The 13,365-nt window shown below is 39.9% G+C and overlaps 1 protein-coding gene across 2 annotated transcripts; it reads right to left on the bottom strand.

The window, feature by feature from the left end:
* Positions 1–384: 384 nt before the first annotated feature.
* LOC139947452 (uncharacterized) lies at positions 385–13,006 on the bottom strand. Of its 2 annotated transcripts, none has more exons than XM_071945360.1 (10): positions 12,794–13,006; positions 10,489–10,642; positions 9,902–10,037; positions 9,307–9,557; positions 8,159–8,305; positions 7,204–7,424; positions 6,425–6,637; positions 5,352–5,526; positions 3,856–4,013; positions 385–2,767 (listed from the first exon to the last, which is right to left on the bottom strand). In XM_071945360.1, exons 2-10 carry the CDS (start codon positions 10,600–10,602, stop codon positions 2,470–2,472), a joined length of 1,713 nt encoding a protein of 570 aa, XP_071801461.1. In that variant the 5' UTR covers positions 10,603–10,642; positions 12,794–13,006; the 3' UTR covers positions 385–2,469. The 2 variants fall into 2 exon arrangements, with proteins under 2 accessions (XP_071801461.1, XP_071801462.1); XM_071945361.1 differs by lacking the exon at positions 12,794–13,006 and adding an exon at positions 12,687–12,754.
* Between the last annotated feature and the right edge of the window lie 359 nt (positions 13,007–13,365).

Raw genomic sequence — 13,365 nt, 5'->3', positions numbered from 1 at the left:
TGTGCTTAGCAACAGTTAGAGCGAAGCAGCTCCATGAAATTGGGCCCAGAATTATAACCAATGAGTTTGCAATATACTTTCAATTATAAATCTGATAGCCAACTATCCACGTTTTATAATTCAACAATAAAACTTTTTAGACAGTTCTGAATCTGTTTTCTGTCTCAAAGGAGACAAAGTCAAAGGGGACAAAGTAAATTGTCGTAAAACCATAGTGTCCCCAAGTTTAAATACCTCAATAAAGATTTTATAATTGTGTTGAGTGGCTTTTGATTGGAGGTAAATTCACAGCGCTTTTCAATCATTAGAGTAATTAACCCATCTGAAAAATCAGAGAGAATTCGGTAAAAAAAGATCATAAAGAAGAAGAAATAAATCCAGAAGTATTATCTGATCATGCTAGAATGTTTATTTATATATCAATTAATTTCTTCCACCTAAGTGATATCTGGCATTGCACATAAGAATATTTCAGACACACCATAAAGCACAGAAATGGCAAGTGAAACAATTGTCATTAACTAAAAATATTTGACAAGAAAGACAAAAAGTGTACCACTTATGTCAGGTTAGAAGTTTTTCCACTGGTTGCAGTTTGTTTTAAGTACCTGAAACAACTTAGAAAGGTAGTGGTAGCACTTAAAGACTATAACTTATTATGTATACAAGAAAATAATTGGTAAATAAATGCAATAACAAAATTCCTAATCTAATCTAATCTAATCATTTATTGTTAAGTGCACCACATACAATTATCTCATCACACTGTACACAGTGCCAATTAAAGGTTAAAAGTTAAAAAGTTAAACAATTAAAAAATACAAATTCTTCCTAGTAGTGAAACAGGAAACCACGGTCCCTATAAAGTCCTTTATAATTAGTTAGTCTATAAGCGCCACCATTACCTTCCTTGTTTTTATCTATCAGACTGAAGCCCGTTCATACTTCTTACGAATGCGATTGCGATATGAATTTTAGTGTCACAGAGCTGTTTTCGCAGTAAATATTTTGCAAGATTCTGCACAAGTCAACTGGTGCGAATTATTTGTTGCGAACTTGTGACATCAAAGTTCGCATCGCATTTGCAGAAAGTATGAACCAGGCTTAACAGCTACTTTTTTAGTATTGAAACAACTAACAATGCTAATTGACTCAAATTATTTTCAATATACAGTAAACTTGCACGTCCATTCATGAATTGAACCACTTTTGGCTGGTTCCCAAGGAGTTACAAAACTTACAACCATTGGAAACAACTGGTAATATGATGAATGCAAAACAGTACTCTTTACTGTGTTTTTGTCAGTTATCAAGAATTATTACACAAATTACGAATGATTATAGAAATACTATCTTATCTTCACTAGTTCCATTCAAACTCTTTTCACTACAACAATAATGATACCTTTTAATATGTTGAAAATTTATGTAAGAAAAACAAATCTGTAATATATATATATTTATATGTAAACATTTCCTACAATTTATAAAAATATCTTCGACAACTTGCATAAAACTTTTATTGGGACAAAATTTGGTTCGTGCAGAATGCCAACTATTGTTTTAACATCTTCAATAAAAAAAAAACCAATGACGTTCAAATGATCAAATAAAAGCAGTTTATTAAATGGTGCAGGAGGTTAAATTTTCTCTTTTTATTGATATTACCTATTGCTTTTATGAAACTGTGTAACGAACCTTGAGCCTTGAAAAGCCCTTTATTTAAGAGATGGAAATTTGGTTTGGGGATAAAAAATATTAATTTTGGTTTTACACCGATATGTGTTAGCACTGTATACAGTACTTTCCCATTGAGCTCTGTGAGATTGTGGGTTCGAATCCCTTCCAAGTAGTATGCCTGTAATTTTGTTCACAGAGCTCGGGAAAGTACTGAGTATACAGTGCTAACACACATCGATGTAAAAACCAAAATTAATACTCTTTATCCCCGATGCAAATTTAACATCTATAAAAACGTTGCGGTACACACTGATAAATAATATGATTCGAAACTGCCTCTAGCTACTGGGCAATTCTGGTGGTCTAGTTGGTAAGACACTGCTCTAGATTTGCAAAAGTCGGTGGTTCCAATCCCAACCGACTAATACAGCTGTGACCTTTCACATACATAGATACACAATAGCATTTATATCAGGCGCCTTTTCCTCAGATTACCAAGCGCCTTCAGAAGATGTGACAAAAAGTCAAAACTCAAGATGTAAAGTCAAATAAAACAGTCAAGTATTTCGGTATAAATGAGTCCTAAGTAATTACTTGAATTGTCCAAGTGTAGTTGCATGGCGAAGATGTGATGGTAACAAGTTCCGTACATTTGAAGCAGCAGCAGAAAATGCATGTGGACCAGCTGTAGAGACAGTGCGCTGTTACCCCAAGAAGCTCTCCGAAGAATAGCATAAGGAAAGCGGTGGGACGTATGGATGTAGAATATCAGATGTGTATGCTATGTATTTATTTAAGTGTCATATTCTCAATGGCTTTCTGCAAGCCAACATCCACGATCTCTTTCTCTAGAGCGCCGACTTCCTCGCTGAATCCAACCGCCTCGCTGGACAACAGTCCAAGCAGGTTACCCAGCTTGACCAGGTCTGGACGGCTGTTATCTAGCTTGAACTGCAGAGGTGTGATGTCCTTGGCCAGCAGGGCCTTCACCATCTGACCGGTGAAGTGTTGGTTGCGCAGGAATGAAACGAACACTAGCTTGGCTGGGTAGACTTCCTTGAAGTACTTCTCGAAGAGAGTGTGGAAGCTAAAGGATAAAACCAATTGGATTTAGGTTAGTAACAAAAGATTATTGAAGCGACAATACCATGCATCCAAATTCCTTTAAGAGCAGGGCCCAATTTCATGGAGTTGCTTAAAGGCAGTGGACACTATTGGTAATTACTCAAAATATTTGTTAGCATAAAACCTAACGAGTAATGGGGAGAGGTTGATAGTATAAAACACTGTGAGAAACGGCTCCCTCTGAAGTAACGTAGTTTTCGAGAAAGATGTAATTTTCCACGAATTTGATTTCGAGACCTCAGAATTTAGACACGGTTGTTTTTTTTCTTTCATTATTATCTCGCAACTTCAACGACCAATTGAGCTCAAATTTTCCCAGGTTTGTTATTTTATGTATATGTTGAAATACACCAAGTGAGAAGACTGGTCTTTGACAATTACCAATAGTGTCCAGTGTCTTTAACGGCCAATATTGTGCTTACTGTACGATTTACATTTCATATCACTGCTAAAAGTAAGCACACGAAAAGGCATGCTAGCCTTCCGGTGCTTACTCTACGAAAATGAAAGACGTCACAATGCAAATGCATGGTGAACGCACAAGCAGCCCGGCTAATTTTCTTGCTAACTTGTGAAGTTTGATAACACCTGAGCAAATTTGTCTGCTACAGTAAGTACAAAAATGTGCTTACGTTCATTAAGCAGTGCTATGAAATTGGGTTTATTAAGTCATCAGATTGTACAACATAAGAACACCATGGTCTAATGTCAGACTGCAGGACTTGCTAAAACAAGGTTGTTGGGGTGAATCCCCAAGCTAGCCGCTGATTTCACAACGACAACAATAAGTACCGTCTCGATACTGGATCACAATTTCTTGGTTTGTGCACTTCATAACCAGAGACATCAAACCAATGTTTGTGAGAGAAAGATTGGCTGTTGCCAGCTTGGTTTTTAAATCCCCTTGTGGGAGTTTGCCTAGTTTCATTGACGGGAAGATAAGCTAAACAAACAACAACAGACAAACAACCAACAAGAGAGAACATTGGAATAGTGCAAAACTACCATGTACGAAACACAAAGAAAAAAGATGGGGAAAAGCAAACTTACTGGTATCTGTCACCCTCATACTCGACCGTTCCATTTTCTTCCTCATCGGTAACGATGATGAACGTCTTGATGACTTTCTTGCTCTCATAGTATGGCAGCAGGCTAGCTGCTGGTATGGTCGAGCCTTCTGTGTTGATTGACGACGCTAGATCGAGAATCTTCAAAGAAATGACAATGTAGGTGTTTTAAAGGCAGTGGACACTATTGGTAATTACTCAAAATAATTATTAGCATAAAACCTTTCTTGGTGATGAGTAATGGGGAGAGGTTGATGGTATAAAACATTGTGAGAAACGGCTCCCTCTGAAGTGCCATCGTTTTCGAGAAAGAAGTAGTTTTCCACGAATTTGATTTCGAGACCTCAGATTCAGCACTTGAGGTCTCGAAATCAACTATCTAAACACACACAACTTCGTGTGACAAGGGCATTTTTTCCCTTTCATTATTATCTCGCAACTTTGATGACCGATTGAGCTCAAATTTTCACAGGTTAGTTATTTTATGCATATGTTGAGATATACCAACTGTGAAGGCTAGTCTTTGACAATTACCAATAGTGTCCACTGCCTTTAAAGATGGGCACTGCAACTGCAGTTTGTCAACAACAACAACAACAAAAACAACGCATTTTCAGTAACAACATGAGGAAATCAACTGATCAGTTGAAAAGTTGCATGCCTGTATAGCAATTGAGAGTTAAAGATCTTTATCACGCTCTCACCATCTTGGTCATGTTCCCTGAGTCCAATTACAGTAATGAATGCTAACATTCATTGCACATGGCACCAGACTATTATTTCGTCCAGCCTCAGTTTGGTTACAATGAGTTGGAATGGAGTAAAACCAAGATGACCACACCGTGATAAAGGTCCATTGTCGGGGGTAAAAGGAGTAAGATGGGAGGAATTTGAAAACTCCTGAAAAAATGGCTTGTGGGTCTGAGTTCCCCTTACTCAAGACCCAGAGGCTCCCAGATGTTACAACTCAGGTTTACTCACCCTGTGCATCACAAGAAATACAAAACCACAGGTTTGGACACAAGGTATGGATGGTTTCTTTCTCCCATTGTTAACTGCTTTACAAGAAAATGTTGAAGGCTTAAAGAAAATGGACACTTTTGGTAATTGTCAAAGACCAGTCTTCTCACTTGGTGTATCTCAACATATGCATCAAATAACAAACCTGTGAAAAATTGAACTCAATTGGTCTTCAAAGTTGCAAAAGAATAATGGAAGAAAAAACACCCTCGTCACACAAAGTTGTGTGCTTTCAGATGTTTGATTTAAAGACCTGAAAATCTAACCCCGAGGTCTCGAAATCCAGTTCGTGGAAAATAACTTGTTTCTCGAAAACTATGGCACTTCAGAGGGAGCCGTTTCTCACAATGTTTTATACTATCCACAGCTCTCCATTACTGGTTACCAAGTAATGAAGTTTTTTAGACAATCCTGAAATCATGAAATCATGAGAAACCATGACTGGGTTGTTGTAATTACCTCATCAATAGTCTTGGGTACATCATCAGGGATAAAGTTACGATGACTGAAGAATGACAGCTCTGCCTTAGCGATGGCACACAGCAAACTGGCGATGATGGTACTGGTCCTAATGGCTGTGCCCATGGAGGGAGATCGGTCACCTATCACCGCCACAGGAGAGTCAATGTTTAATCTGAAACAAACAAAAATGTAAAAGGACATGTTAGGCCGGAAATCCATGCGTCTGTTACGCGTTGTCCATAATGTATAGTGCGCAATGGATGAAAAAAAAGGACAGAACTCGAATCAAAAGATTTTGAAGGACAGTCCCTCTCCTTCGCCAATAAAAATATTTTTAAACTTTTGTGTTGAACAAAGAAAAATAGACAGAGCGGAACCTGCGATTGCCAGATTATCGTGCCTGCACTCTACCAACTGAGCTACCAAACCCTATGTTGGCGGTCTCCCTCTTTGTCAATATCGTTTCTTAAGAGGCACCCGTCAGAAGCCATTCAATCTGTAACTGCCGTGTAGCCGGGAATCGCACCCTAGTTTACGATACAGCCTAGGAAGAGGCAGCAGAGGGATCACCTAAGGGGATGCCACTTTTTAGTTCAAATATCAAATTTAATGCAGGCCAGGCAACGGAGGCCAAGGCCTCCGTTGCCCTCTACAATCCCGGCCATATCTTGTTGAGCTCCGGCACCATGTACCCCGCGCCCCCTTTTAATGTTGGCTCTCATTACACGGTCTGCGCTCTCATCAACTTTGAGCGAGGGGGACAGGGGAGAAAATGTTTATTGTCACAGGGAAAGGGGACAGGGATTGTTTATTGTCATGTTGCGAATGGGTGGCCAAAGCATTTTTGCCGGGATAATAGTCTTGTCCTTGGTGCGCCTTCAGAAGTTTCTCATACACCCTTACAATTTTCCAATGGAAGTGCATCCAAAAACTGACTGTGTTAATTCTTTATAAATAATTCGTTTTGCCAAAATAATAGTCATAATAACAATATACAGATATTCACAATAATTAAAAAGTATTTAAAAATGGAAATTACACTGAAAATTACGAGAATAGTTAAATCTTACCTTGTCTGCTCCAGTTTTTCGTCTGCTATTGCGATGAGTTTCCCATAGAGATGATTAGTCTGTTCGGTCTTGGCAGAATCCTTATGTCTCATTCCTTTGATGAGAAGAAGCCTCTCCATGACCTTACCATAGGGAAGGCTGATGGATTCCCCACCTTGTAATCTCTCCTCAATTACGAAATCCACCTCAGGGCAGTGCAGATCCTCGTAATTCCTGGAGATCGAGACAAAATACAAACACTTCTTGAAGGGGATAGTGCAATATTGTGTTACATTGTATATGGAAATCAATATATGACAGGAAAATCCACCTCGCAGCAGTGCATGTATAATATGCATGATACTTTGTCAAGGGGAGCTGTAATAAACAGCATTCCCTTCACACTATTTCGCTAGCCAATTGCTAGTTAAAATTGCATGTAATGGTTTACAAGGTGCTGTGGCGCAATATGCAGCCAATCAAAGCAGGAACACCGAGGCGAACCCCTTTCTCTTTTTGATAAGTGCACTTGTTTTTTTTAACGTGCATTGAACAATACAAGAGACCAATGGCTTTACATCCCATCCGAAGGACGCAGCCATAGTAGTTAAGTGCCTTGCTCTAGAACACAAGTGACACAACTGGGACTCGAACCCCCCAATCTGCAGATCAGAAACACCAGAGCTTGAGTCGGGTGTTCTTATTCGCTCAGCCACGAAACACCATCACTATTCAGCAACACAGAAAATACATTGTGTTTTTGGTTGAGACTTATTGCAAAGCGTTTTTATAAAACTCACCACAGCAATGCATCCAGACTTTTCTCTGACACAGCGATTCGTTTCTTTGACTCTGCGCTGAGGTTTGCCTTGAAGTGTTTAACATGCGCATATGGAAGATCATTGTGCACCATCAGCTCGTTCACATTCTCTGCGCTGAGGCTGGAACATCTGAAAACTATGGTGTCTTCTGGCGCTGGGGTGCCAAAGCAGTGAGGTAGAAACCATGGCAGACTGAAGTCCTATAGAAAAAAAAGGTAAATTAATTTTAAAAGCTTCAAGATTATAGGAGTAAATTTTTACTTGGGAGGTGTAGTCAACTCATAATTAACCATGGTTTATATCGCCCCAAACAAAAGTTTGGTGAAGTCTACGCCCCCTCAGTCAAATAACGTACAAATAATGAATGCATTTAATTGCAGTGTTTCAGAATTTTAATCACAATGTGAAATCTGGACTATTCCATTTCAAAAGATGAAGTCGAGTGAAATGGAACAACCTGATTACACCGAGTGGGTATATTCTGCGAAAGAAGGTTCCCCCTTCACAGTCAAATAGAGATGTAGGCATGGGTATCATCCAGAATGAGCATGACTGGTAGAGCTAAATGCACTACCTTCCCAACTTCTTATGAAGCAATATGGTTTAGTGCCTTGCTCATGAGCACAGGTGTCTTGACTGGGACTTCAACCCACACTCTGCTGCTGACAACATCAGGGCCAAATTTCATAGAGCCTGTAGGCACAAAAACTTGCTTAGCTCAGATAAGTATCGTTTAACAGAAACATGTTACCAGTCAAAATTACACTAAGTTTGTATTGTTTTGACCGGTGACCACTCAATTCTAGCTTACCAAGGATATTTATCAAGCATTAGTTTCTACTAAACAGCTTTACAAAAATGGGCCCAGAGATCGAGCCTGGTGAAACGCCGTGGTTTTGCCCTTCATTAATCCATACACAAGTTTGTTACGTACTGTTTGAGGGTTGAAGTGCACCAGGTCAGCCAGCCTCTTCCATGGATCCTTGGGCAGGTGAAGAGCATAGAACTCCAGCTCAGATGAAGGAATGGTTTGAACCCAACGTCTGATCTGACGACTGACGGCCCCGCTCATGGATCCAACCTGGAGGAAAAGACAGCATGAATAATTTAAATTCTTTCGCAAATGTTTATTATTCAATTAATAATAAATAAATAATAACTAGTTCTTTTGCAGCGCATTTCACAATAACGTCTCAATGGATCCTTCCCATGAAATATGCTAATTACATTCACGCAAGCGTACAGACCCTGTTGGTTGGCAAATGCCATAGAGTTGTGCACTAAGCAGACGCGCAGTCGCGTCTGCGTCACGCACCCATTAGCCGTGTACAAAACAGCGCGATGTTCCCTCATTTTGCCAACCAAAACGTCAGTGCGCATGCGCTACGTGCAATTCATGGGAAGGGTCTATTGGGCCAATCACATTCCTCTAATCTTTCTCATCTCCCTTGGGAGTAACACCATTACACAAAAGTTGTAACAAAAAGGTATCAAACCCTTCATTTTGATACCCGTCTGTAAAATAAAATTTGATCTGCAAATATTTAGAGCCACGAGCCCTGCAGTATTGTGGATTCCCCCCTTCTAAATTTGAGCTCTAATGTAACGTACAGTGTATTAGCTTTGTGCACAATCCACACAAAACAAAAATTGTGTTTTTGTCCACTGAAGTCATGATACATTTGTATTTAAAGTGACACGTTGCTTTGGATCGGACGAGGGGTCTATGAAAATTGTTTGTTATAAAATGCATATGGTTTAGAAAGATGTTGTAAAAGTAGAATACCATGATCTACAGAAACATGCCTCAAAATTGTGTGGTTTTCCTTTTACTTTGCGCACTAACATTTATGGGAGTAGTGGCCGACCGTGAATTAGTCGATGATGTAAAATGAAAACCACCCAATTTCGAGGTGTATTTGTGTGGATCATTGTATTCTTTTACATCATCTTTCTACCCATATGAATTTTATAACAAACGCTTTTTATAGACCAACTCGTCCAAACCAAGGCCACGTGTCCCTTTTTAGTGAATATGTAATGTTTAAAAATTAGAACTGTGATCATTAGAGCACAACTTACCGATGGCTTGATGTTACTCAGATTATGAATATTCGTTGTGATCTTAGCGATCTTTTGAGGAGCGACCTTGGTTTGCATCCGAAGTAGCTTCAACTTCTTCTCCCACTCACGCATCTTACGTCCAGAGTCCAGCAACGTCGCTGCCTTCAAGACCTCTACTAGTCCGAACTCCTTGGAGTTGGCCAGTAGTCTAGCCGCAAGATCCTTATCCTTGCGAGCCCAGGCTACTGCGAGGGCGCGAGCTTTGGAACCTGAAGTACAATAAACACCAGGTGAGCATAGGGGCAACCAAGAAGGTAGCAACCATTCGATATTTTGTTAAAAGATGTGGACAAATAGAACATTTTATCTTATCTTGACATGGCATTTCTTGGTCGAGTGGTTAAGAGCATCGGACTCAAGTTCTGGTGTGTCTCATATTTCATAGCCTGGTTGTGTTTAGCTACTTTTTAGCAGCTCTATAAAATTGGGCCCTGATCCTATTGCAAAGACTCAACCCCAAAGTTATTCTATCAGCAAAACTCATAAACTTGGAGTATGAAGTATCATAATATTTGCAAGCAAAGTACAATTTACTGTAGGAAAACATGCTTACTTTGTAAAACGTCTGTTCCAATCCTCTGTAGAACTAGCAGAGTAGCTACATACTTGGGGCAGCCTTTCTCCTGGGCAGCAAAATGCTTCTCAAACGAGCTCTCTTTTGTGAACAGAGCTGCTAGATTGTCCATAACCTTTGGCGGAATAAATACAAAAACAATTAGTATTGGAAAGACAGGATGTACATAATGCAGCCATTTTGGGTAGTAGGTCAAATTTGAATTTCCCATTAGTCAGTCCCCTGTTTGCCACAAATGTGTCTTGTGGTCTACTCTTTGTCGAAATTTTACATAAATAGCTTGGACAGCAGGCACAGAAAGTGATCACAACATGTGTCGCGGTTGTTAAATTACGGATTTACCTAAACATTTCTTTGGTAATAACCTTTTACAATTAGTCGTAACAGAGAGTAACACTGTCTGATGAAATGACAAGACTTGAATTTTTAAAAGTTTTGCTAATACATGTAAGAAAACCTAGTCAAATCCGGTACCATGGATGGAATTTGAATTAGTCACAACGATTCCGTTAATGAATAGTCTATACTTTCAAGGCAACTGATGTGGGACTTTCAAAGTGTCTTACGTCTGTTTCTGTCTCATCCTTTGATGCTGCCTCCAGTTGGAATTCATCTTGCTGCTTGGGTTTGGCTGGGCGCTGACCTCTTCCCCTCCCACGTCGACCTCCACGCCTTGGCATTGTGAAGCTTTCTTGTTAAACCTATTCACTGATAGTTATACTATAGTGATAACAAAATGTTAAAAATATCACTGATTAATTGGTTGGGGTGTCGCATGCAAGTATGATCTCTATGCCATACTATTCGGAGGACATTATTGCATATGCAATAATGTCCGCTGGACGGTTTTGCATGCAATCGTGTCTGCCCGGACGCTGCTGCTTGCATATGCAGTTGTGTCCGCCCCATACAAAACCGTCCTTGTGCAGTAAATAAACGCCCTTGGACGACAGAACACGTTTGCCATTTTTTTTACAAGCTAAACGTGAATAATCATGCTGCATACACGTAGGTTCAGTGCATGCACGCTCGCATACGCGCACACATACATGTACATTCATTCATGTACATGTCCATGAAATCAAACAAATATGTCATTGCGTATTGTAAACAAAAAGTTACGCGGCGGTAAAGGTGCCTGCGGGAATATTTGTAATGCGCAGATTTGGGGTATCGGAGGATATGTCAGGCAGATGTTGAGATACACTAAGAAAAAGATGGTGGACTGTACTTTTTTACGGAAGAAGAAGAAGACTGGTCTTTGACAATTACCAGTAGCCTACCCGCAGTAGTGAATAGTGTCTATAAAAAATAGTCCTGCACTTCTGTAGACATTTATGATGCCGCGGTAACAATAAAGAATACTGTGATAATATATGAGACTGACCTAGACCCAGTAACTGGGGCGCTGTACTCCTTTTCAACAATTTTTGACTTTATCTGTCGTACTAGCGCCCCAGGGAATGGCACAGAATTTTAACGAATACCCAGTTTTTCGCGACACCCAGCCACAAAAAATGCCTCAAATGACAAAAAGACCAAACAAACTAGCTCAAAAATCGCCTACTCTATTCTCGATACGTCTAGGATGTAACATCAGGCATTTAATTGTACTCACGATCATTTTTTAAACTCCAAATCGATGATTTTTAACTCCGCATCGTGGAGCGATTGACAAGTCTGCGATTTTCGGATGTGTATGGTAACGAAACATGGCCATGTCCATCAACGGCTGTTTAATGCTACACTTGTTACAGGCGTTGCAGCGAATGCTATACATTGTACACGGGGATGGGTACAGGCGCTGCAGCTAGCGAGTGCCCACGTTGTTGGAAAATTATCAGAAAGGGGGTGAAAAGTTCTCAGAAAGGGAATATTGTCTGAAAGAGGGGATTTTTCTGGTCTGAAGTCTGCTGGATGAAGCTGGATGGTTCTGGATGAAGTCTGCTGGTCTGGATTTTTCTGGTCATCGCCCCCCCCCCCCCCAAAAAAAGGGAAAAAAAAAAAGGGGGAAAAAAGATGATAAATAAATAAATAAAAATTCTACAGTGACACTGGCAGCACTAAACATTATAAGAAGCAATTTAACCATGCACAAAAATCGTAGGCCTAGATGAAGTACAGCGGTTTTTATTTATTTATCATATTTTTCCCCCTTTTTTGGGGGGGGGGGGGGGGGGCGATGACCAGAAAAATCCCCTCTTTCAGACAATATTCCCTTTCTGAGAACCTTTCACCCCCTTTCTGATATTTTTCCAACAACCCGGCACCGTATAAGTTACGTTGCCCATGATTGAACGCACGTGGGCACTCGCTAGCTGCAGCGCCTGTACCCATCCCCGTGTACAATGTATAGCATTCGCTGCAACGCCTGTAACAAGTGTAGCATTAAACAGCCGTTGATGGACATCCACCCACAACGCGACGCCATGTTTCGTTACCATACACATCCGAAAATCGCAGACTTGTCAATCGCTCCACGATGCGGAGTTAAAAATCATCGATTTGGAGTTTAAAAAATGATCGTGAGTACAATTAAATGCCTGATGTTACATCCTAGACGTATCGAGAATAGAGTAGGCGATTTTTGAGCTAGTTTGTTTGGTCTTTTTGTCATTTTGAGGCATTTTTTGTGGCTGGGTGTCGCGAAAAACTGGGTATTCGTTAAAATTCTGTGCCATTCCCTGGGGCGCTAGTACGACAGATAAAGTCAAAAATTGTTGAAAAGGAGTACAGCGCCCCAGTTACTGGGTCTAAGACTGACCATAATCCAAATATAGATTTAGAGTTTCATCAGCAGCCATGATCAGGGCAGTAAACAGTAAACACAGTGTCACGATGTGGATACAGGACCTGGAATTGGATGCTTACCTTTGTTCAGCTTTCTGCTGGCAGTGTCCCAGTCAATCCCAAATTTGAGAGAGAACTGTTGTCTTCCGTTTCTTCAGCTTGGTGTAGAATGCCGACCCAATGCAATCTACACTGCTCATATAGCCCCCCATTCTTGCACAAGCAAACGTAAGACCTTGTCATCTTCCGACTTGCAAGAGGTTTCATCATGTTCGACGCCATTATGACTCATTGTTTTGCTTGTCTGCTGAAATGTTTACTCCAGTAAGAACAGCCTTCACGTAAATGTAACTTTCGTATCATTCCGCGACTGAATCAATTTTTAAATTAAATATACTGTTATCTCTCTGTCCACAATAAAAAAAAATACAAATTAATTACGTTTTAAGCCTATTAACGAATGTAACAACAAAATACTTTAAATTGGGCGTTTTGTATAAAAACAAAAATTAAAAAAAGTGTTTTGAGGAGCTATTTTTTTGTTGGGCGAATGAATTTCAATGTAAACTTTCCAGGGCATTTGGTTGTTCGTCGAAAATTGTCTTCCGCAAAAGCTTTTTTTTCCTGAAAAGAAAGAAGCAGCAATTTCTCTA

Source organism: Asterias amurensis, chromosome 14 (genome assembly GCF_032118995.1).
Source record: "Asterias amurensis chromosome 14, ASM3211899v1".
NCBI classification, from domain to species: Eukaryota; Metazoa; Echinodermata; class Asteroidea; order Forcipulatida; family Asteriidae; genus Asterias; species Asterias amurensis.
The sequence above is the reverse complement of the archived record's forward strand: the minus strand, read 5'-3'. Positions and strand labels throughout refer to the sequence as shown.

Bases quoted from the DNA above. Each gene is read 5' to 3' on its own strand.
- LOC139947452 (XM_071945360.1), bottom strand. From the start codon at position 10,602: ATGCCAAGGCGTGGAGGTCGACGTGGGAGGGGAAGAGGTCAGCGCCCA. The intron at 9,558-9,901 runs GTAAGCATGTTT...ATTGTACTTCAG, and splicing joins TGGAACAGACGTTTTACAAA to GTTCCAAAGCTCGCGCCCTC. The intron at 5,527-6,424 runs GTAAGATTTAAC...TGTTTGTTTCAG, and splicing joins GAAAAACTGGAGCAGACAAG to ATTAAACATTGACTCTCCTG.